The sequence below is a fragment of the Somniosus microcephalus genome, chromosome 3 (assembly GCF_052327205.1).
Source record: "Somniosus microcephalus isolate GS21.2 chromosome 3, FLI_Smic_1.0, whole genome shotgun sequence".
Taxonomy (NCBI): Eukaryota; Metazoa; Chordata; class Chondrichthyes; order Squaliformes; family Somniosidae; genus Somniosus; species Somniosus microcephalus.
In genome coordinates this window covers 293,012,707-293,034,871 of record NC_140989.1, presented here as the reverse complement: position 1 = coordinate 293,034,871, position 22,165 = coordinate 293,012,707, and the positions used below count along the sequence as shown (strand labels likewise).

The 22,165-nt window shown below is 44.9% G+C and overlaps 1 protein-coding gene across 2 annotated transcripts in view; it reads left to right on the top strand.

Moving 5' to 3' along the window:
* Positions 1 to 22,165, top strand: part of ankrd13c (ankyrin repeat domain 13C) — a 160,953-nt gene that overhangs the window by 17,209 nt on the left and 121,579 nt on the right. For both annotated transcript variants that reach the window (XM_085982781.1, XM_085982782.1), the window contains exon 2: positions 9,490 to 9,531. In XM_085982781.1, coding sequence (XP_085838907.1) covers positions 9,490 to 9,531 — 42 coding nt within the window. The remainder of the gene's footprint in view (positions 1 to 9,489; positions 9,532 to 22,165) is intronic.

Genomic DNA, 22,165 nt, shown 5'->3' with positions numbered 1-22,165 from the left:
TAAATACCGCGCATGCGCAGAAATTTAATGTAAAAGCCGGTGAGCGGCCTGCGAGGGACCTTTCAGATTACTGCGCACCTTAGCGGGGACACTGGTGGATAGCCAAAGGATAAGTGTTAGGGAAAAAAATGTAGCGAGGGGACTACTGTTTTTATTAAAAAAAATTAAATTCCATGGGCAAATGGCAAGGTTATTGGAATTGGGGGAATATGGTGGGTAAGGGAGACGAGGAAGTACTCCGAGATAGCCTTATTGTTGATGGCCTCTCTGCATCAGATATCCTCATGAGATCAAGATGGTGGGTATATGGGTAGGGGGTTTTATATGAAAGGTGAGATTAAGTGAGGATGACAATATCAACACAGATGACGAAAAGCTTGGTCATTAAAGGTAGGGTTTGAGGAGTGTCTTAACGGAGGAAAGAGGGAGACGGAGAGGTTTAGGGAATGAATTCCAGAGCTATGACTCTACATGTGAAGGCACGACTGCCAGTGGTGGAGTGAAGAAAGTCAGAGATGCACATGAAGCCAAAATTGTAGAAATGCAGTGTTATCGGAGGGTTCTAGGGCTAGAGAAGGTTACAGAGATATGGGGAGTGATGAGGCCATTGAAGGATTTTAACAGTATGAGAATTTTAAAACAGAGGTGTTCGGGGATCAGGATCCAGTGTAGTTCAGCAAGCATAGGGGTGATGGATGAACGGGACTTGGTGCAAGGTAGGATACGGGCAGCAGAGTTTTGGATGAGTTTAAGTTTATGTAGAACAGAAAAGAGGGCGTGTGGGAATCTAGGTGTAGATTTAAGATGTTGAGTCATAGGGGGAAAAATTGGGTGAGTAGCGCCACCTGTTAGCGCCTAAAGAGGCAGTCAGTGGCTGTAGCGCCACTGGCTGCGCATCCCGCGATATTCAGCAGGGGCGCTAATGGTGGCGTTCGACATTTGCGCTGCGCCGCCACCAATGACGTCATCGGTATGCGCAGCGCCCCGTTCGCGATATTTGGTAGCGAACGCTGCAGTTGCGCCGTTCGCTACCCGCGCCCGGTTCACGGGGCCTTACTGTGCCGGCAGAGGCGCAAGTTAAGGTGGAGGTGTGGGGCGGCCGCTTTTTCGGCGGCCGCCTGCCAGCACCTCTGTTCCCGGCCTCCTGGTTCCCCCCCCCCCCTCCCCCGCGGCATTGCCGGCTGTTTCCCGAGAGCCCGGCACTTCTCCTTGGTGCCAGGCTCTTTTGCCGGCACTCGCGATCGGGGCTCGCGCTGTTGCAGGCCCCTCCCCCTTAACAGTGGGAGGAAGGCCTGCAGTACCGCAGCGTGCCATGCCGCAGCGTGTGGCGCTGCAGCACGTAGCGCTGCGAAATTCACTTTCAACGCCCGAAGGGACTTGGAGCACCTCAAGCCGCGCCCTGTCTCCCTCTAGGGGTACTTCAACTGAATTTGCAGCGATCGTGACGCAAATTCCAGCGCCCAGGCGAACTTTGCGCCGCTTGGGCGCCTCACGCCAATTTCTAGGCCTTAGTGTCATAATGGCACAGAAGGAGGCCATTTGGCCCATCGAGTCCATGCCAGCTCTCTGTAGAGCAATCCAGTCAGTCCCATTCCCCCGCTCTATCCCCGTAGCCCTGCAAGTTTATTTCCCTCAAGTGCCTATCCAGTCTCCGCTTCCCCCACTTCCGTTGGCAGCGAATTCCAGGTCCTCCCCACTCGCTGCGTAAAAAAGTTTTTCCTCACGTCCCCCCTGTATCTCTTGCCCAAAACCTTAAATCTGTGTCCCCTAGTCCTTGTACCATCAACTAGTGGGAACAGCCTTTCCCCGTCTAGCCTATCCAAACCCGTCATAATCTTGTACACCTCTATCAAATCACCCCTCAATCTCCTTTGCTCTAATGAAAACAAATCCAGCTTCTCCAACCTGTCCTTGTAGTTAAGATCCCCCATCCCTGGAACCATTCTGGTAAATCTCCTCTGCACCCTCTCAAGGGTCTTCACATCCTTCCTAAAGTGTGGTGACCAGAACTGGATGCAATACTCCAGTTGTGGCCTAACCAGCACTTTATAAAGGTTCAACATAACTTCTCTACTTTTGTACTCAATACCTCTATTTATGAAGCCCAAGATTCAATGCTTTGCTAACCACTCTCCCAATATGTCCCGTCACCTTCAGGGACCTATGCACATTAACTCCCAGGTCCCTCTGTCCCTGCACACTCTTTAAAACTGTGCTATTAAGTGTATATTGCCTCTCCCTGTTCCTTCTGCCAAAATGCATCACTTCACACTTCTCTGTATTAAATTCCATCTGCCACGTGTCTGCCCATTCTGCTAGCCTTTCTATGTCCTGTTGCAGTCGATTGGTATTATCCTCACTGTTTGCCACACCCCCAAGTTTGGTGTCATCGGCAAATTTAGAAATTCTACTCTGTATTCCAATATCCAGGTCATTTATCAAAAAAAGCAGTGGCCCCAGCACTGATCCTTGGGGAACACCACTGTTTACCATTCTCCAGTCTGAATAATAATAATAATTCAACTTTATTGTCATTGTACAATGCACAAGTACATGAACAACGAAATGTGATCTTGCAAGCTCCCATGAGTCCAGTACAAATAACATTAACATTAAACGTAAATAGCACCGTCCTGGGAGAAGCAAAGCCGCTGCGTCTGTGCGCGCCGCCATTCCATTTCCACCATTCCTCCTGTCCGACAATCTTCAGCCCAACGCCCGGGCCTGCTCACCAGCCGCCCCTCCCGGGGCTCCTTCCGTGACCTTCTCACCAACCGCCCCTCCTCGGGGTTCCTTCCGTGACCTTCTGCACCTGGTCTTCCCTGATGGTCACCCCTCCAGGTACGGCTCTGCTTAGCTTCCAAGCCTTGCCAGTGACCCTGTCCCTAGTCCCAGGAAAAGCAGCCATTTACCACAACCTGCTGTTTTCTGTCCTTAAGCCAATTCCTTATCCAAGCTGCCACTGACCCACCTATTCCATGAGCCTCAATTTTGTTAACCAGCCTTCTATGTGGTACTTTGTCAATTGCCTTCCTAAAATCCATGTAGATAACATCCATTGCATTCCCTTATCAATCCTCCCTGTTACTTCATCAAAAAATTCAATTAGATTAGTCAAACACGATCTGCCTTTTACAAATCCGTGTTGGCTCTCCTTAATTAGCTTAAACCTCTCCAAGTGCCCGTTAATTTTTTCCTTGATTATGGTTTCTAAAACTTTACCCACCACTGATGTTAAACTGACTGGCCTGTAGTTTCTAGGATTGTCCTTATACCTTTTCTTGAACAATGATGTCACATTTGCCACTTTCCAATCCTTGGGCACCTCCCCCGCATCTAGGGAAGATTGGAAAATTATGGCAGCCCTTCTGCTATCTCCTCCTCCAATTCCCCTAGCAACCTGGGGATGCAAGCCATCTGGACCAGACGACTTATCCACTCTAAGCATACCCAGCCTTTCTAGTACATACTGTCGATCAATTTTCACCCCTTCCATTGCTTCTACCTTTTCTACTTCTTCTGATATTTTGTCAGCATCCACCTCCTTAGTAAACATCGATACAAAGCACTCATTGAGTATTCTAGCCTTGCCCTGCACCTTTAAGCATATATCACCACCTTTGTCCCTAATAGGTCCTACCCTGCCTCTTGCTACCCGCTTACTGTTTACATGCCGGTAGAAGATTTTTGGGTTCCCTTTTATGTTAACCCCCATTCTATTCTCATATTCTCTCTTTGCCAATGTTATTTTCATCTTCACATCCCCTCTCAACTTATTGTATTTGGTCTGGTTCTCCCTTGAAGAATTCACCTGACATGCATCATACACCCTCTTTTTTTGTTTCATCTTCTCTATCTCCCTCGCCATCCAAGGAGTCCTTGCTTTGATTCCCTTACCCTTCCCTCTTGTTGGAATGTACCTAGCCTGTACTTGGAACAACATCTCCTTAAAGATCACCCATTGTTCCATTACAGTTTTCCCTGTCAGTCTTTGGTTCCATTTTACCCTGGCTAGATCCTTTCGCATCCCATTGAAGTTAGCCCTATTCCAGTTTAGAAGTTCCACTCTAGATTGTTCCTTGCTCCTCTCCATTGCTAATCTAAATCTTATGATACGATGATCACTTGTACTCAAGTGTTCTCCCACAGACACCTGGCCCACCTCATTCCCCAGTACCAGATCCAGCAATGCCTCCTTCCTAGTTGGGCCAAGAACATACTGGTCAAGAAAATTCTCCTGAATACATTTCAGAAATTCCTCCCCCATCCTTTCCCTTTACCCTAGCATTATCCCAATCAATATTTGGGTAATTAAAGTCCCCCAATATCACCACTCTATAGGTCTTGCATATCTCTGCAGATTTGCTCCTCTACCTCCCTCTCGCTACAGGAAACTCTTTAGTATCCGGCACCGACGGGACCGGCGTGTTGCCGGTTGATCAAAAATTCCGGATGACGGAGAGGGTTATCTGCCGAGGCTATTTTGAACAAAGGAAAATAAAAAAATCAAGAAATGTGCAGTATACAGTAATTGGGTACTCCCCTACAGAATGTTGTGTTAAATGGATGGTGGAAGATGCTTGATTAAGTACAGTACTGCCAGTTGAGGGTAATGCAATGCAATGACTACCAGCAGCGTGGGAGACACACAGTACCCCTGTAAAATGGCGGCTCAGAAGAGACTACCGGTAGCGCGGGAGAGTCAGACTCCTGTTACAGGGCTATTGAGGTGTTCCGACTTCTGACAGCGCCAAGAAGCCGAGTAGTGGCAGTTTGGAGAACTACCCCCACTGACTAACTCGGCCACCGTGGGGGACTCGGCAACATTGCCGGTTATTGAGGTGTTGTTTTCGGAGTGAGAATTTTGCCGGTTAATAGAGAATTCCGGATATTTAGGTGCCGTCTAAACGAGAGTTTCCTGTATTTGGAGGCCCATAGAATACCCCCTGTAGCGTGATTATACCCTTTTTGCTCCTCAACTCTAACCAAATGGATTCTGTCCTTGTCCTCTCCAGAACATCCTCCCTTTCCAACACTACAATGCCTTCCTTAATCAGCACTGCCACCCCACCTCCCTTTTTTCCTTTCCTATCTTTTCTGAACACCTTGTACCCTTGAATATTAAGTGCCCAGTCCTCACTGTTTTTAAGCCACGTTTCTGTTATTGCCACAACATCATATTGCCACATGGCTAATTGTGCTTGTAGCTCACCAACCTCATTCACCACACTTTGTGCGTTTACGTACATGCATTCTAAACCCATTTTTGAATTTTTCTTAGTCTGCTCCTATCTAATATGGTACTACTTCCGCCTCCAGCACTACCTTCCCCTCCAGTACCATCCCAAACCCTCCCCAACAGCACTAGCAAACCTCCTCACAAGAATATTGGTCCCGATTCTGTTGAGGTATAACCCGTCTGGCTTTTACTGGTCCCACTTTCCCCAGAAATGATCCCAATGCCTCAGGAATCTAAAGCCCTCCTTCCTGCACCATCTCTCCAGCCACGCATTCCTCTGTTCTATCCTCCTATTCCTGTACTCACTAGCACGTGGCACCGGGAGTAATCCGAAGATTACTACCTTTGAGGTCCTGCTTTTTAATCTCTTTCCTAGCTGCCTATAGTCTGCCTGTAGGACCTCATCCCTCTTTTTCTGCCTATGTCGTTGGTACCAATATGGACAATGACCTCTGGCTGTTCACCCTCCCCCCTCAGAGTGTCCTGCAGCCGCTCAGTGACCTCCTTGACCCTGGCACCAGGGAGGCAACATACCATCCTGGAGTCAAGTCTGCATCCACAGAAACGCCTATCTGTTCCCCTAACTAATGAATCCGCTATCACTATTCCTCTTCCACACTTCTTCCTCCCCCCCCTCTTTCCCCCCCACCACCACCCCCCCCCCCCCAACCCCCCCCTGTGCAGCTGAGCCACCTGTGGTGCCGTGGCTTTGGCTCCTCTGGGGAGAGCAGTCAGAGCCATCATCCCCACCAGTTTCCAGAACTGTGAACCGGTTAGCGAGCGAGGTGCACTCTGGGGATTCCTGCCTGGTCCTCCTCCTCTGTCTGGCGGTCACCCATTCCCCCTCTGCCTGGTCCTCCTCCTCTGTCTGGCGGTCACCCATGCCCCCTCTGCCTGGTCCTCCTCCTCTGTCTGGCGGTCACCCATTCCCCCTCTGCCTGGTCCTCCTCCTCTGTCTGGCGGTCACCCATGCCCCCTCTGCCTGGTCCTCCTCCTCTGTCTGGCGGTCACCCATGCCCCCTCTGCCTGGTCCTCCTCCTCTGTCTGGCGGTCACCCATTCCCCCTCTGCCTGGTCCTCCTCCTCTGTCTGGCGGTCACCCATTCCCCCTCTGCCTGGTCCTCCTCCTCTGTCTGGTGGTCACCCATTCCCCCTCTGCCTGGTCCTCCTCCTCTGTCTGGCGGTCACCCATGCCCCCTCTGCCTGGTCCTCCTCCTCTGTCTGGCGGTCACCCATGCCCCCTCTGCCTGGTCCTCCTCCTCTGTCTGGCGGTCACCCATGCCCCCTCTGCCTGGTCCTCCTCCTCTGTCTGGCGGTCACCCATTCCCCCTCTGCCTGGTCCTCCTCCTCTGTCTGGCGGTCACCCATTCCCCCTCTGCCTGGTCCTCCTCCTCTGTCTGGTGGTCACCCATTCCCCCTCTGCCTGGTCCTCCTCCTCTGTCTGGCGGTCACCCATTCCCCCTCTGCCTGGTCCTCCTCCTCTGTCTGGCGGTCACCCATGCCCCCTCTGCCTGGTCCTCCTCCTCTGTCTGGTGGTCACCCATTCCCCCTCTGCCTGGTCCTCCTCCTCTGTCTGGCGGTCACCCATTCCCCCTCTGCCTGGTCCTCCTCCTCTGTCTGGCGGTCACCCATTCCCCCTCTGCCTGGTCCTCCTCCTCTGTCTGGCGGTCACCCATTCCCCCTCTGCCTGGTCCTCCTCCTCTGTCTGGCGGTCACCCATGCCCCCTCTGCCTGGTCCTCCTCCTCTGTCTGGCGGTCACCCATTCCCCCTCTGCCTGGTCCTCCTCCTCTGTCTGGCGGTCACCCATTCCCCCTCTGCCTGGTCCTCCTCCTCCTGTCTGACGGTCACCCATTCCCCCTCTGCCTGGTCCTCCTCCTCTGTCTGGCGGTCACCCATGCCCCCTCTGCCTGCACACGCTGAGGCTGCGGGGTGAACACTTCTAGAAACGTGCTTTCTAAGTATTTCTCAGCCTTGAGGGTAAGTAGTTGCTCAATGTTAAAGGGGGAAATGGGCTCGGAGCTCGCTGGGGCTCGGGGCTTGGGGGCTCGGGGCTTGGCTTGGGGCTCGGGGCTCGGGGCTTGGGGCTTGGGAGAATGATAAACAAGAATTTTGAATGCACAGTGGAAGGGATGGAACAGACTGGTGCTTCAGGAATAGGGGTAGAAGCCAAGGTGTGATTTGTTGATTTTGGCTACACTGCTGCCATGGAAATTTGGTCTAATTCTTGACAATGTCATCCTAAATGCCAGTTAACATCAGCCAAATTACCAAAATACCCCCCTTTTCAAAGGGGCACAATCAATAAACTTCAAATTATAATTTAAAACAAAATGCTGTTGCCATGTCTACTATGCACACCAGTCCCTCCGGTGTCCACCGGTCGCAGAAGGCCTCAAGCGTACCGGCGGACACCACGTGCTCCCAGGAGCAGTCCACAAGGAGATCCTCCGACTTGCCTGCCCCCTCCGCACCAGGTGGTCAAAGACCAGGAACATGGGACTGAAGTGCAGGAAGTTTGGTCTATTTCATAATTTGTCCTTCACTATTGTTCTCAACATTTCTCCTACCTGCCCTAAATAGGTCTTTACATTCTGCTCCGAGTCCATCAAAACTCCTCGTGTTTAAAAACTTCTTGTATATCTCCGGCCATCTCTGTTGCAGTGGAAATAGTCTCAGTATCTGAAGTATGCCCTCATAACTATAGTTTCTCATCCCTGGTATCATTCTGAAGAATCTATGATGTATGCTTTCAATAGAAAGGGCATTAAAGCAATAATGGGGTACCCCAACTGTAAACAGTACTCTAGTTGTAGCCTGACCATTGTCTTGTACAAATTCCTTGTAACCTTTTTTTGTTCTTGTACTCTATGCTGCTATTTATGAAACCCAAAATGCTATTGGGCTTTTTTTTTTTTTTTTTACACGGTTCTGTCTCCCTGCATTTACACTTTCAATGAATTATGTATTTGAATCCCAAGGTCTCTCTGTTCATAACACCCTTCAGTATCTTTCCATTGGGTTTAAACTCTCATTCCTTATTTCTCTCTCTTAAATTGCATCTACAGTCTTTCCACTACTTTGTTCTCCTGAAGTTTTTTTTACAGTTGCTTCACTGTTTACCAAGCTCTTTACTTTTGTATTGTCAGCAAATTCAAATATTGTGGTGCTCGTGCCCAATTCCAAGTTGTCAACAAAAGTGGACTCAGCACAGACTTCTTGGGTACACCACTTCCAACATCTCTCCGGTCTGAGCAACGCTCACTAACCCTAGCTTTTTGTTTCCTGTCTGTCAACCAACTTTCTATTTATGCTTCTGCATTTTCTCATGAACCATATGCCTGAAGATCCTACTTTTTAATCAAACACCTAGCTCCTCAAACTCACTGCAAGACCTCCATGCTGTTCCTCTGTCATTGGTTCTAATGTAAACCATGACTTCAGGTTGCTGTACCCAGAATCTCCTTCACCTGCTTAGTTATACCCTTTACCCTGGCACCTGGGAGCATGTGTTCCTGTTCTTATCTACATCATTGTTATCCAGCATTGTATATTAATCAGACAAATTCAGACCATCACAAGTTTTCTGTATCGCTTCTATCTGAGTCCTCCTTTCTTCCCATCTTGCTCCTCAACTGATGGTCTCCTTCTTGTCCTCTTCCATACTATTCCCCTCTAGTTGTGGGTTGTCCACCCCCTGCATTATGCTTTTCTGGGAACTCTTCAGTTGAAAGACCATTCTTGCATTTATGATTTTCTTTGATGCTCCAGCTTTACCTGTCCTGTCGTACTACTAATTCACCAGTTAACATCTTACTTGACTGTGCTCTGATGGAACAGCTGAACTCTTGCTCCCTTCAGAACCAAACTCCTCTTTAAATCAGTTTTTGTTGCTTCTCACTTGTGTTCTCATAGGTTAATAGGTCCCTTCAGTTTAGTAGCAAAACATAAACCTGTATTGGTTATTGATACTGTCTATTATCGTAGCAAAATTACCCTATTTTCTTCCTTTACTTTGCATTGCTGTATAAAAAAATAAGGCTGCACGTGTACCTTTGAAATTAATGCTATTTAAGAGTCTTCATTTCTCCTATTCTGTTTGTTTCAGGTAAAAGAGAGACTAAAAATAAATTAGGAATGGTTCAGACATAATCGGGTATTTTGATGATGTAAATTTTACTGATGCAAGTAATGATACAAATTATACTGACTGAAATTGTATACATCTCAGTTTACATATTTTATCTTTTTAGGAAACACACCGTTACACCTTGCTGTGATGCTAGGGCACAAAGGTGAGTACTTTGGGCATTTTACTGGATTGGGATTATTCATCTCTTTAATTTTACTGTAGAACATTTATCTGAACAATATGGATTGCTACTTGAAGTACTGTCAAATGTATTCATTGTAAAGTTGATTTCTCGACGTTGTTTATCGACAGAATTTTTTAATTTAAAAATGAGTTGAGCGGGCTTTGATTGGACTTGCCTTGATAAGGCTCAGGCCATCAACTTACTTAAAATTTCAGTTAGAACTTAAATAAACTTGCAACTTTTTTCAGTTACTTCTACTTGATTAAACTTTAAGGTATAACTTTTAAATCGTTATATCAACTTATTTACTTAAACTTTTGGTTTTTGATATCGAAGTATAATGACTGTCATTGATTCTTGTGGAATCTGATCCGATTGAATACAATATGGGGAGCAATCAGAAATCAAATTGGATGCTACATTAATGTAGACACACAAATGTATTGTATAACACAGCGCCTCACCTCGGATTCTGTTTTCAGAGTTATATGCAGTGTACATGATATACATTGCATTTATATAGTATATATAGTGTATTAACATGTTGCTACCACAAACATGAAGTAAATCTCTTGTGGCAGTACTCGCTGTAGGTCAAGATGCACTGCTTTTATGAACACAAGATCATTATACCATGTAATGCACAATCTATTCTGCTGCTTACGTGCAGCAATATGTAACAATATGTTCCTTAAGGACATAGACAGGCTAAGTGAGTGGGCAGAGATTTGGCAGATGCAATATAATGTTGGAAAGTGTGAGGTTATGCACTTTGGCAGAAAAAAATCAAAGAGCAAGTTATTATCTAAATGGAGAGAAACTGCAAAGTGCTACAGTACAAAGGGATCTGGGGGTCCTGGTGCATGAAACACAAAAAGTTAGTATGCAGGTGCAGCAGGTGATCAGGAAGGCCAATGGAATCTTGGCTTTTATTGCAAGGGGGATGGAGTATAAAAGCAGGGAAGTCTTGCTGCAGTTATACAGGGTACTGGTGAGGCCACACCTGGAATACTGCGTACAGTTTTGGTTTCCATATTTAAGAAAAGATATACTTGCTCTCGAGGCGGTTCAGAGAAGGTTCACTCGGTTGATTCCAGAGATGAGGGGGTTGACGTATGAGGAAAGGTTGAGTAGGTTGGGACTCTCCTCATTGGAGTTCAGAAGAATGAGAGGCGATCTTATCGAAACATATAAGATTGTGAGGGGGCTTGATTGGGTGGATGCGGTGAGGATGTTTCCACTGATGGGTGAGATTAGAACTAGGGGGCATAATCTTAGAATAAGGGGCTGCCCTTTCAAAACTGAGATGAGGAGAAACTTCTTCACTCAGAGGGTAGTAAATCTATGGAATTTGCTACCCCAGAGAGCTGTGGAAGCTGCAACATTAAATAAATTTAAAATGGAGATAGACATTTTCCTAGCAGATAAGGGAATTAGGGGTTACGGGGAGAGGGCAGGGAAGTGGACGTGAGTCTAGATTCAGATCAGCCATGATCCTATTGAATGGCAGAGCAGGCCCGAGGGGCCGTATGGCCTACTCCTGCTCCTATTTCTTATGTTCTTAAAACTGCACATGTTACTGTTGTGACCTTCTATTAGTGAATCTTCTAACTTGCTAACTTATTCAGAAGTTATGTTATTCCAAAGGGTGGGGGTGGGGTGGAAGATGTACATGTTCAAGGAAAGAATTTTGAATTAAATTTACAGAAATGCTGCCCAGAGACAGTGAGGCAAATGGATTTTGGTTTTTGTAAATTAATTCGTTTTTTCCTTACTCACTGCAGCTAAATAAATAAATAGCACCACAGGATGAATATATCTTTGTGAACCATGGCTGTTTTTGAATTTTCAATAGAAATGAAAAAAGTAGATGCTATAATCATTCCCCTTTGTCTGTGTCTAGCCACTCTGAGATAAATGAAAACATGTGAAAATACCTTTCCTGTAATACCACACCTCAAAAAAAGTTTTTTAAAGATATTGCTTTGACATGCTTTGAAATAGTTTTGAAATACAATCTCATTATTACTATAGCTTGAGAAAAGACCAAGATGTTGCACTAAGAATCATACTGATGTATGCCGGGAGATTATGCACATCCAACCTGATGTAATCCGGTCCCCATTTTATGAAGTCGTAGAATAGAATCATAGACTGATACAGCATAGAAGGACTCCATTCGGTCCATCGTGCTTGTGCCATCCGATTAGTACCATTCCCCTGCCCTTTCCCCATAGCCCTGCAAATTTTTCCACTTAAGGTGGTGGTGAGGTAGAGCTGGGTGTCGTAAGCGTACATGTGGAAACTGACGCTGTGTTTTCGGATGATGTCGCCGAGGCAGCATGTAGATGAGAAATAGGAGGGGGTCATGGATAGATCCTTGGGGGACACCAGAGGCAACGATGTGGGAGTGGGAAGAGAAGCCATTGCAGGTGATTCCCTGGCTACAATTAGATAGATAAGTATGGAACCAGGTCAGTGCAGTCTTGCCCAGCTGGACGACGATGGAGTGGCGTTGAAGGAGGATGGAGTGGTCAACCGTGTCAAAGGCTTCAGACAGGTTGAGAAGGACTAGGAGGGATCGTTTACCTTTGTCACAATCACATAGGATGTCATTTGTGACTGATTAGAGCCGTTTCGGTACTGTGGCAGGGGTGGAAACCTGATTGGAGAGATTCAAACATGGAGTTCTGGAAAAGATGGGCACAGATTTGGGAGGTGACAACATGTTCAGGGACTTTGGAGAGGAAAGGGAGGTTGGAGATGGGGCAGTAGTTTGCAAGGACAAAGGGGTCAAGGGTTGGTTTTTTGAGGAAAGGGGTGATGACGGCAGATTTGAAGGAGAGGGGGACAGTTCCTGAGGAAAGAGAAGCGTTAACCATGTCGGCTAACATGGGAGCCAGGAAAGGAAGTTGGGTGGTCAGTAGTTTAGTGGGAATAGGGTCGAGAGAGCAGGACGTGTGTCGGATGGACAAGATGAGCTCGGAGTGGACATGTGGAGAGATTGGAGAGAAACTGGGAAAGATTCGCATTCAGGGCTAGGGCGGTGGGTGGGGAGGAACCTTGGAGGAAGTTTGGCCTAGTGGGCTAGTTGAAGGGAGGGAAGTGGCAGAGGCAGATGATCTCAATCTTAGTGACAAAGAAGTCCAGGATCTCCTCGCACCTATTGGAGGGGAGAGGAGTTTAAGAAGACGATTTGCAGTAGAGAAAAGAAGCCAGGGGTTATCTTTGCATTCCAGAATGATCCTGGAATAGTGAGCAGTTTTGGCAGACGAGAGCAGGACCCGATAGTGCTTTATATGGTCCAGCCACTGGCGGTGAGTGGCTAAACCAGTTGTTTGCCATATCTGTTCAAGCCTGTGTCCCTTAGACTTAAGGGAGCGCAGATGAGGGCTGTACCGAGGGAACGGCCAAGGTGAGAGAGAGTAATGGTTTTAATGGGGACTAGGGCATCAAAGGTGAGGGTGAGCAGATCGGTAGCTGCAAAAATGTTGTGGTGAATGGAGGGCCAAAGGTTAGACAGTTGCAATTTTGAAAGTGCATAATGCTTTTTGTTCATCACACTTCGGGCATTACACATTTTGTATATGCATATTTCTTGCAACTATGGCTCAAATTTTATATTTGTAAACAGAATAAATGTGACTGAACAGGCAAGGAATGCACCATCGAGAACTAGCAAACAGAAAAGAAAACCACCAATAGTGCAGTTTAGTTAAATTAGGAATCAAAAATGGGCAATTGGCAGCAGCTACCAATAATTTAAAAAAAAGGCAAAACAATCAAATTTCTCACTTTAAAAAAAAAAAAAAAAAAAAAATCCTATTGGCTGCCATCTTGGTTTCTCTACTAATCTGAATACTTACTATTGGAAATAAGGTTTGCAATGTAATGATTAAAAATTGCAAAATTTACAAGAAAGTGATGATGTTTCCCTCAGAGGCCTATGCTTATGTGAATAGCCTGAGCTTTTGAGTTTGTGTAAGTTGTCAGACTCATCATTGTTCACAGAAACTCAAGCTCGCAAGCTACAACTCCCAGCATGCCAACATGGTGCCAACAGTTCCTCGAATATTTTGATGATTGACTGCAAGATTGGCCTTTCACAGAATGCTCCAAGACTTGCTGTTTGTAAACCTTGCCCCTTAATGAAAAGTAACTTGGAATGAACTTTTATTCTCCCCCTCCCCCAGCAAAGCTATTTTTTAGACAGTGAAAGTAATCTGAATTTTTTTGTATAAAACATTCAAGATTAAGTAATTTATGAACTCTTCAACTTTGTTTAAGATAATCCTGTTTAAGATAATCCTAAAAAATAAATGTAGTTACTATAAATATAGGTACTGTGTACATGTATGCAGCATATTACAAATGAAACTTTAAAATGTCAAATTTCAAAGTGTTTATATTTTGTAATCTGTTCTAAATGGTTACAGCAGCTACCTTATTTGTTTATACTGAAAGCTCAAACAATGATTGTTCATATTGTAAATTCTGGTAGGAATGTACCATTATTCAAATTTAGAGCAAAGTCCTCAATTTAAAATATTTTACCAAAATGTTATGCTTAAATTTTAAGTTCTGATGCAAATGAAAGATTAAACTCAAGTTTTACAGATTGGCCTTTGCTTGAAAAAGTCACAGCTTAAACATATCTCAAGACAAGATGTCCCTCCTATTACATGCAGAAATGTATTTATGTAACTGCAGCCTTTGTGAACACACGAAGTTACATACTGCTGCACTCAACCAGCATACCTGAATTGGGTAAGGAAAATATAATTTTCCAGGAACCAACAAAGAACAAACGGTCTCCAAATTCTTTCATTGGAGGGGTGTTCATCCCTTTTTTAGCAATGTGACCTCTTTCTCGCTGAGTAGTGCCATAGAAGATCCAATGATAAGTATGAATAAGTATTGTGCATCCATAGGATGTCAAGCCCCAGAGAGGACAACAGTTCAAAATAGTGATCTGGCTTGAGCCAGTCCAAACCACTTTCATTCACTGGACAGTGGGATAGTTACCAATCCACATTAAACCAGCATCACAAAGCCAATCTCGATCAAATTATTCACTAAATACTTGTAAAAATTTGTAATTTAATTTGAGAAATGCATTGAGGAAATTTTCCTTGCACACACTTGCCTCTTAAGTTCTGAGTTAAAGGGTTTTTCCACGACCTGTTGACACATTCTCTGTGGGTTGGAGAGGTGCAGCGTGAGAGTGATGGTTTTCAGCTCGTACCTGTGTAATTACATTATGCAGAATGCACCACAACAATCCCCATGACATCACAATCAAGATTTTTTAAACAAAATACAATGACGAGGACAGGCGGCAAAGGGAGGGGAAATCATGAATGGAAAAAAGTTTAGTATTTTTTATTTTATATACAAATCAAGCTATTAAATAAAAATTGAGTTAATGTGTTTCAGATTTTAAAAAATTGTATTATCAAAGGGGATTGAGATTTACACTGGGGCTGGGTAAGCTCTGATATTGTGATTGGAGTTGGTTGAGCCCAGAGTATATTGAACCTGTTCAAGATGTTGGCCATTGGCAGTGTGAAAAACCTCCCTGGTGCAGTGCTATACCAATGTCTGTTTCAGCAAGAACCACAAATCCATTGTGAGCAGCAAGGGGGCAGCGGGGCACGGGCGAGGGCGGGGGGCCGTGCGGGGTGGGTGGGTGGGGTGCGGGAGAAAAATATCTATTGTGTAAAGAAATGAGAAAAGGGAGGAATTTTTGGGGATGAGGGAGGAATTATTGCAAATCCACCATGTGAATTGGTTCAAAGAAAACACATGACAGAACTTGTTCCTTAAGAATAAAGGAAAAGACTCAACATTGATGTGGCCGATCTACTTGTTGCTGCTATTTCTGTCAGCAAATAACCCATTTCAGAGGTATGGCAAAGCATAAATGAGTGGGACCTCAAGTGACCATTGTGAATTCAATATTTTGAAAAGGATTCATGTGACCCTGAAAATTGAATTTGATATTACTAAGTACCAAACCATGCAGTGCATTTAGCTAATAAGTTATTGGGGAAGCTGCTTTCTTGCAGCTTCTAGGTGTTTTTTGAGGATGTAACGGGTAGAATAGATAAGAGCGAACCAGTGGATGTGGTGTATTTGGATTTTCAGAAGGCCTTTGCTAAAGTCCCACAAGAGGTTAGTGTGCAAAATTAAAGCACGTGGGATTGGTGGTAATATACTGGCATGGATTGAAAATTGGTTAACAGACAGAAAACAGAGTAGGAATAAATGGGTCTTTTTCAGGGTGGCAGGCAGTGACTAGTAGGGTACCGCAGGGATCAGTGCTTGGGTCCCAGCTATTCACAATATATATCAATGATTTGGATGAGGGAACCAAATGTAATATTTCCAAGTTTGCTGATGACACGAAACTAGGTGGAGTTGTGAGGAGGATGCAAAGAGGCTTCAAGGCGATTTAGACAAGTTGAGTGAGTGGGCAAATACATGGCAGATGCAGTATAACGTGGATAAATGTGAAGTTATCTACTTCGGTAGGAAAAACAAAGGCAGAGTATTATTTAAATCATAATCATAATCAACTTTATTGTCATTGTTAGTGCACAAGTGCAGTACAACGAAATGTAGGCTTGCGGCTCCTGAGAGTGTACATTTAGATTAAGACATTTAAACATTCCACATACATTTGGCTTGTAATACATTAACAAACATAACCATAATAAAGTGCATTGGCAGATGTGCAGGCTTTAGAGTTTATTTGTGGAGTTCAGTAGGATGACAGCTCTGGGAAAGAAGCTGTTCCTAAATCTGGTCGTACGGGTGCGAATGCATCTGTAGATTGGGAAATATTGATGTACAAAGGGACCTGGGTGTCCTTGTACACCTGTCACTGAAAGCAAACATGCAGGTGCATCAAGCAGTTAGGAAGGCAAATGGTATGCTGGCCTTCATTGCAAGAAGATTTGAGTACAGGAGCAAGGATGTTTTACTACAGTTATACAGGGCCTTGGTGAGACCACACCTGGAGTACTGTGTGCCGTTTTGGTCTCCTTACCTAAGAAAGGATATACTTGCCATAGAGGGAGTGCAGCGAAGGTTCACCAGACTGATTCCTGGGATGGCAGGACTGTCGTATGAGGAGAGATTAGGTCAACTAGGCCTGTATTCACTAGAGTTTAGAAGTATGAGAGGGGATCTTATTGAAACATATAAAATTCTGACCAGGCTAGACACACTGGATGCAGGGAGGATGTTTCCCATGGCTGGGGGGGTCTAGAACGAGGGGTCACAGTCTCAGGATATGGGGTAGGACATTTAGGACTGAGATGAGGAGAAATTTCTTCACTCGGATGGTGGTGAACCTGTGGAATTCTCTACCACAGAAGGCTGTGGAGGCCAAGTCACTGAATATATTTAAGAAGGAGATGGATAGATTTCTAGACACAAAAGGCATCAAGGGGTATGGGGAGAGAGCGGGAATATGGTATTGAGATAGAGGATCAGCCATGATCATATTGAATGCCGGAGCAGGCTCGAATGGCTGAATGGCCTACTGCTGCTCCTATGTTTCTATGTTCGTGCCTACTTGGATTCAATTGAAATTGGGAAAACCCAAGTGACTTAAGTCAGAGTTCGTAAATGTAATGCATGACTGCTTCATGAATCAATGCGTAAAGGAAGCCACGAGTGGCCGTGCTCACCTGGTATTTGTAAATTACCCAAATACCATACATGTAAATGGAAGTTGTACTGTCCCTGGGGGACAATGACCACAGAATGATCTGGGATCCAATTATACCAAAGACTAGGAATAACATTTATAACTTTAAAAAGGCTAAAGCCAATGCGATGAGGAAGGAATTGGGAAATGGATGTTTGTCGAATTTCAGCCGAGGACAAATGGAACACTTTTAAAAGACATGCTTAAGCTTAGACTAAACAAGCATGATCCTTAATGGGTAAACAAACAAATTAAAAGTAAAATCAAGAGGAGAAATTACCTCTACAATTCTGCAAGAAGAGGAAGGAGTGTCACAGAGGAATATAGGATCATGCAGAAACAAGTTAAACGGGTGATTAGATGGGCTTAAGGGAGACTTAGAAAAAGCATTCAGCAGAGGCGAAATAAAACAGCCAAAAAATTATTTCCGAATGACAATAGCAGGAGGACTATCTGAGAAGAGTTGAGAACATTAACGGATGCAAATAGGCTTGAAACTAATGATCACAAGCAATGTTTCCTCTTTTTTGTACTGAACGGGCCATGAACTCCTTTGAGCGCGACCTTTTCGTCCGTGGGCAAATTTTACAACAGCAACCACTTAAAAGCATATATACAGTAATGCCATATTGCCACCCCACCGTCTCAAATCATGAGCCAATCAGACAAGGTTCAATACAAGTTTAACATAACTCCTCTGCTTTTGAATCCATTCCTCTAGAAATGGACCCCAGTGCTTTATTTGCACTTTTATGGCTTTTTTAACCTGTGTTGCTACTTTTAATGATTTGTGAATCTATATCCCTAGATCCCTTTGCACCTTTTCCCCATTTAGATTCTTATTTTCGAAGGAGTACGTAGCCGCCTTATTCCTCCTACCAAAATGCACCACCCCACATTTATCTCTTGAAATTCATTTGTCACTTATATGCCCATTCTGCAAGTTTGTTTGTGGTAGACTTAATTAAAAGCTTTTAGTTCGTCATGTACAAACTCTCTTTTTTAAAACAAATTACTTGTCTGAAATGACTGGGATATAAAAGAACTGCATAATAATGCATTAACACTTCAGAAACATCACTCAGTTACACAGTTATGCATCGACAAACAATCCAAAAGCCCAAGGTGAGCTGAAAGGCATACCTATTTGTGCAATTAGTATTAATATTAATCTTTTCAATGTATTAACCCATCCCTCGTCACTATAGCAATGGCTGCAGGAGCAGCAGCTTTCCTATGGTGCTGACGTGCTGTACGTCCACATAAGTGATTAGAATATTAATCACAATGCAACCAGACAACCAACAAATATAAAGTGCTTTAGTTCACCATATTAAAAAAAAATTGAACAAGAACGGCTATCTGTATTTTCAACTTCCATTAATAAACGTGGTCTTCTTGAACCAGCACACCCCCCATGTAACATGTCAGAAATGCAGCACTTATTCACAAGTGCAGAAAAACACATATACAATTTGCGTCACCTAATTAAAAGCAGGAAAAGCTATGATTTAACAGAAATAAACATTCATCTTTCTTCCAGGACAGGAGAACCAATCAGACTGACTTGGAAATGTTTACTAATATGTTGACGTAAAGATGTTAATTTACAAATTTCGCTTCTAATGTATTTCCCTCGAACATTCTCTGCTCTTACCACAAAGTGTTGAATTATTTTAGGTACTTCGCAATTAAATAGGGGAAACAAACTTCATTGTACTTTCAATTTTTAATCTCCTATTTCAAACATTTATACCAAATCAAAATTGTACATTATCAGTTTAATCAAAGTATTTTCTGTGTCTTTCTCAATAAACAAATAGTGGTTTCTTCTAAAGTAGCTTTTAGTAGTTTTTATACATCATTACATAATTCCTGTTTCTATTAACACTCCATTAAACGTTTAAGAGGAAACTATATTCACATTATTTGGGGGACTTGTTTGGGCTATAGAACAACAGATAAAATAAAATGTTTGTGTTTTTCCCCATTTTTGGTACTCTTCCTAAATGTCTTAATGATTTTTTTAAAAGTCAACAAAAAGTAATATGTAACTCCTACAAATCCTCCCCTGCCCTCCCCCTCCTCAACAGCATGGTTGCATGTTTGTGTAAAGTTACTCACTTCAGTCGATCATTCAAAATCAAATAATGAGAAATTTCAATTTTAAAACATTTTAAGCAATTCAGAATCCCTTTAAAAGTGTTTGGACTTCAAGACCTGGTTGAAACTTGTTTAGATGACGGGGAAATTGATTTTTGCTTGTTTCCTCCAAAACCAAAACTTAGAAACATAGAAGATAGGAGCAGGAGTAGGCCATTCGACCCCTCGAGCCTGCTCCGCCATTCAGTGCGGTCATGGCTGATCATCCAAATTCAGTACCCTGTCTCTGCTTTCTCCCCATATCTCTTGCTCCCTTTAGCCTTAAGAAATATATCTAACTCCTCTTGAATATATTTATTGAATTGGCCTCAACTGCCTTCTGTGGTAGAGAATTCCACAGGTTCACCACTCTCTGATTAAAGAAATTCCTACTCATCTCTGTCCTAAATGGCTTACCCCTTATCCTTAGACTGTGACCCCTGGTTCTGGACTCCCCCGCCATCGGGATCATCCTTCCTGCATCTAATCTGTCTAGTCCTGTTAGAATTTTATAAATTTCACTGAGATCCCCTCTCATTCTTCTAAACTCCAGCGAATATAAGCCCAATCGACCCAATCTCTCCTCATACGTCATTCCTGCCATCCCAGGTATCAGTCTGGTGAATCTTCGCTGCACTCCGTCCATGGCAAGAACATCCTTCCTCAGATAAGGCGACCAAAACTGCACACAATACTCAAGGTGTGTTCTCACCAAGACATCCTTGCGCCTGTACTCGAATCCTCTCGCTATGAAGGCCAACATACCATTTGCCTTCTTAACCACCTGCTGCACCTGCATGCTTACCTTCAGCGTCTGGTGCACAAGGACACCCAGGTCTCGTTGCACTTCCCCTTCTCCCAATCTATTGCCGTTCAGATAATAATCTGCCTTCCTGTTTTTGCCACCAAAGTGGATAATCTCGCATTTATCCACATTATACTGCATCTGCCCAATCGCCCAACCTGTCCAAATCATCCTGGAGTTTCTCGGCATCCTCCTCGCAGCACACGCACCCACCCAGCTTTGTGTCGTCTGCAAACTTGGAGATATTACATCTAGTTCCCTCGTCTAGATCATTAATATATATTGTGAATAGCTGATCCCTGCGGTACCCCACTAGTCACTGGCTGCCACTCGGAAAAAGAGCCGTTTATTCCAACTCTTTGCTTCCTGTCTGCCAGCCAGTTCTCTATCCAAGTCAGTACCTTACCCCAATCCCCTGTGCTTTAACTTTACACGCTAATCTCTTATGCTGGACCTTATCGGAAGAGGGGGGAGAAAAATGTTTTTACACATTTTTGTGAAAATTCATTAAAAATCTTTAAATTACTTCAAGTTCATTGCAGCTTTAACAGAAAAAGTTGCTCTAAGTTTTTCTTTCCCTCTTCAACACTGTTGATATACATGCAACAAAAAATAACAAAATAAACTCTAATTCCAAACGGAAAAGAAAGTGAATAAAGTGGTTAAACTTCCTATGAAGGCGGTGAGATTATCTATCCCCAGCCTTGGCAATGAGCTGGGATCAGTTTTGGAGAAGTAGTTTTCTCTCTCTCTGCTGCCGTTCCCTCTGTCTCTCACAGACTCTGAGGTACAAACAGGGGCACAAACTTTTACCCTCTCTCATAACATGATTTAAAGAACCCTGATAGACTCTTTCAAAAAGGGGACAACACCTGGCAAAATTTAACTGGAAATTACCATAGGACATTCAACATCACCGTCCCGTATTTTTTTCGGCTCTAAATAAATTTTTTGAATTTTTTTTGAAAGTTGCACCGCCGGCATAAAAATCGTTTGCTCTAGCATCCTTACAGCGGCCATTGTACATGTGCTGTGCCTCCATCTGTGTTGTTGCAAAGTGCGGCTGCTGCTCAGTCCCCGGGAATGGACTACACATGCCCGCCGGGACCCTCACCTTGTCTGTCTCTGTCTCTCTCTCTCTCTCTCTCTCTCTCTCTGTCCCCCCCTCTCTCTCTCTCTGTCCCCCCCTCTCTCTCTCTCTGTCCCCCCCTCTCTCTCTCTCTGTCCCCCCCTCTCTCTCTCTCTGTCCCCCCCTCTCTCTCTCTCTCTCTCTGTCCCCCCTCTCTCTCTCTCTCTGTCCCCCCTCTCTCTCTCTCTCTGTCCCCCCCTCTCTCTCTCTCTGTCCCCCCCTCTCTCTCTCTCTGTCCCCCCCTCTCTCTCTCTCTGTCCCCCCCCTCTCTCTCTCTCTGTCCCCCCCCTCTCTCTCTCTCCCCCCTCTCTCTCTCTCTCTGTCCCCCCCTCTCTCTCTCTCTCTGTCCCCCCTCTCTCTCTCTCTCTCTGTCCCCCCTCTCTCTCTCTCTCTCTGTCCCCCTCTCTCTCTCTCTGTCCCCCCTCTCTCTCTCTCTGTCCCCCTCTCTCTCTCTCTGTCCCCCCTCTCTCTCTCTGTCCCCCCTCTCTCTCTCTGTCCCCCCTCTCTCTCTCTGTCCCCCCTCTCTCTCTCTGTCCCCCTCTCTCTCTCTGTCCCCCCTCTCTCTCTCTGTCCCCCCTCTCTCTCTCTGTCCCCCCTCTCTCTCTCTGTCCCCCCTCTCTCTCTCTGTCCCCCCCTCTCTCTCTCTGTCCCCCCCCTCTCTCTCTCTGTCCCCCCCCTCTCTCTCTCTGTCCCCCCTCTCTCTCTCTCTGTCCCCCCTCTCTCTCTCTCTGTCCCCCCTCTCTCTCTCTCTGTCCCCCCTCTCTCTCTCTCTGTCCCCCCTCTCTCTCTCTCTGTCCCCCCTCTCTCTCTCTCTGTCCCC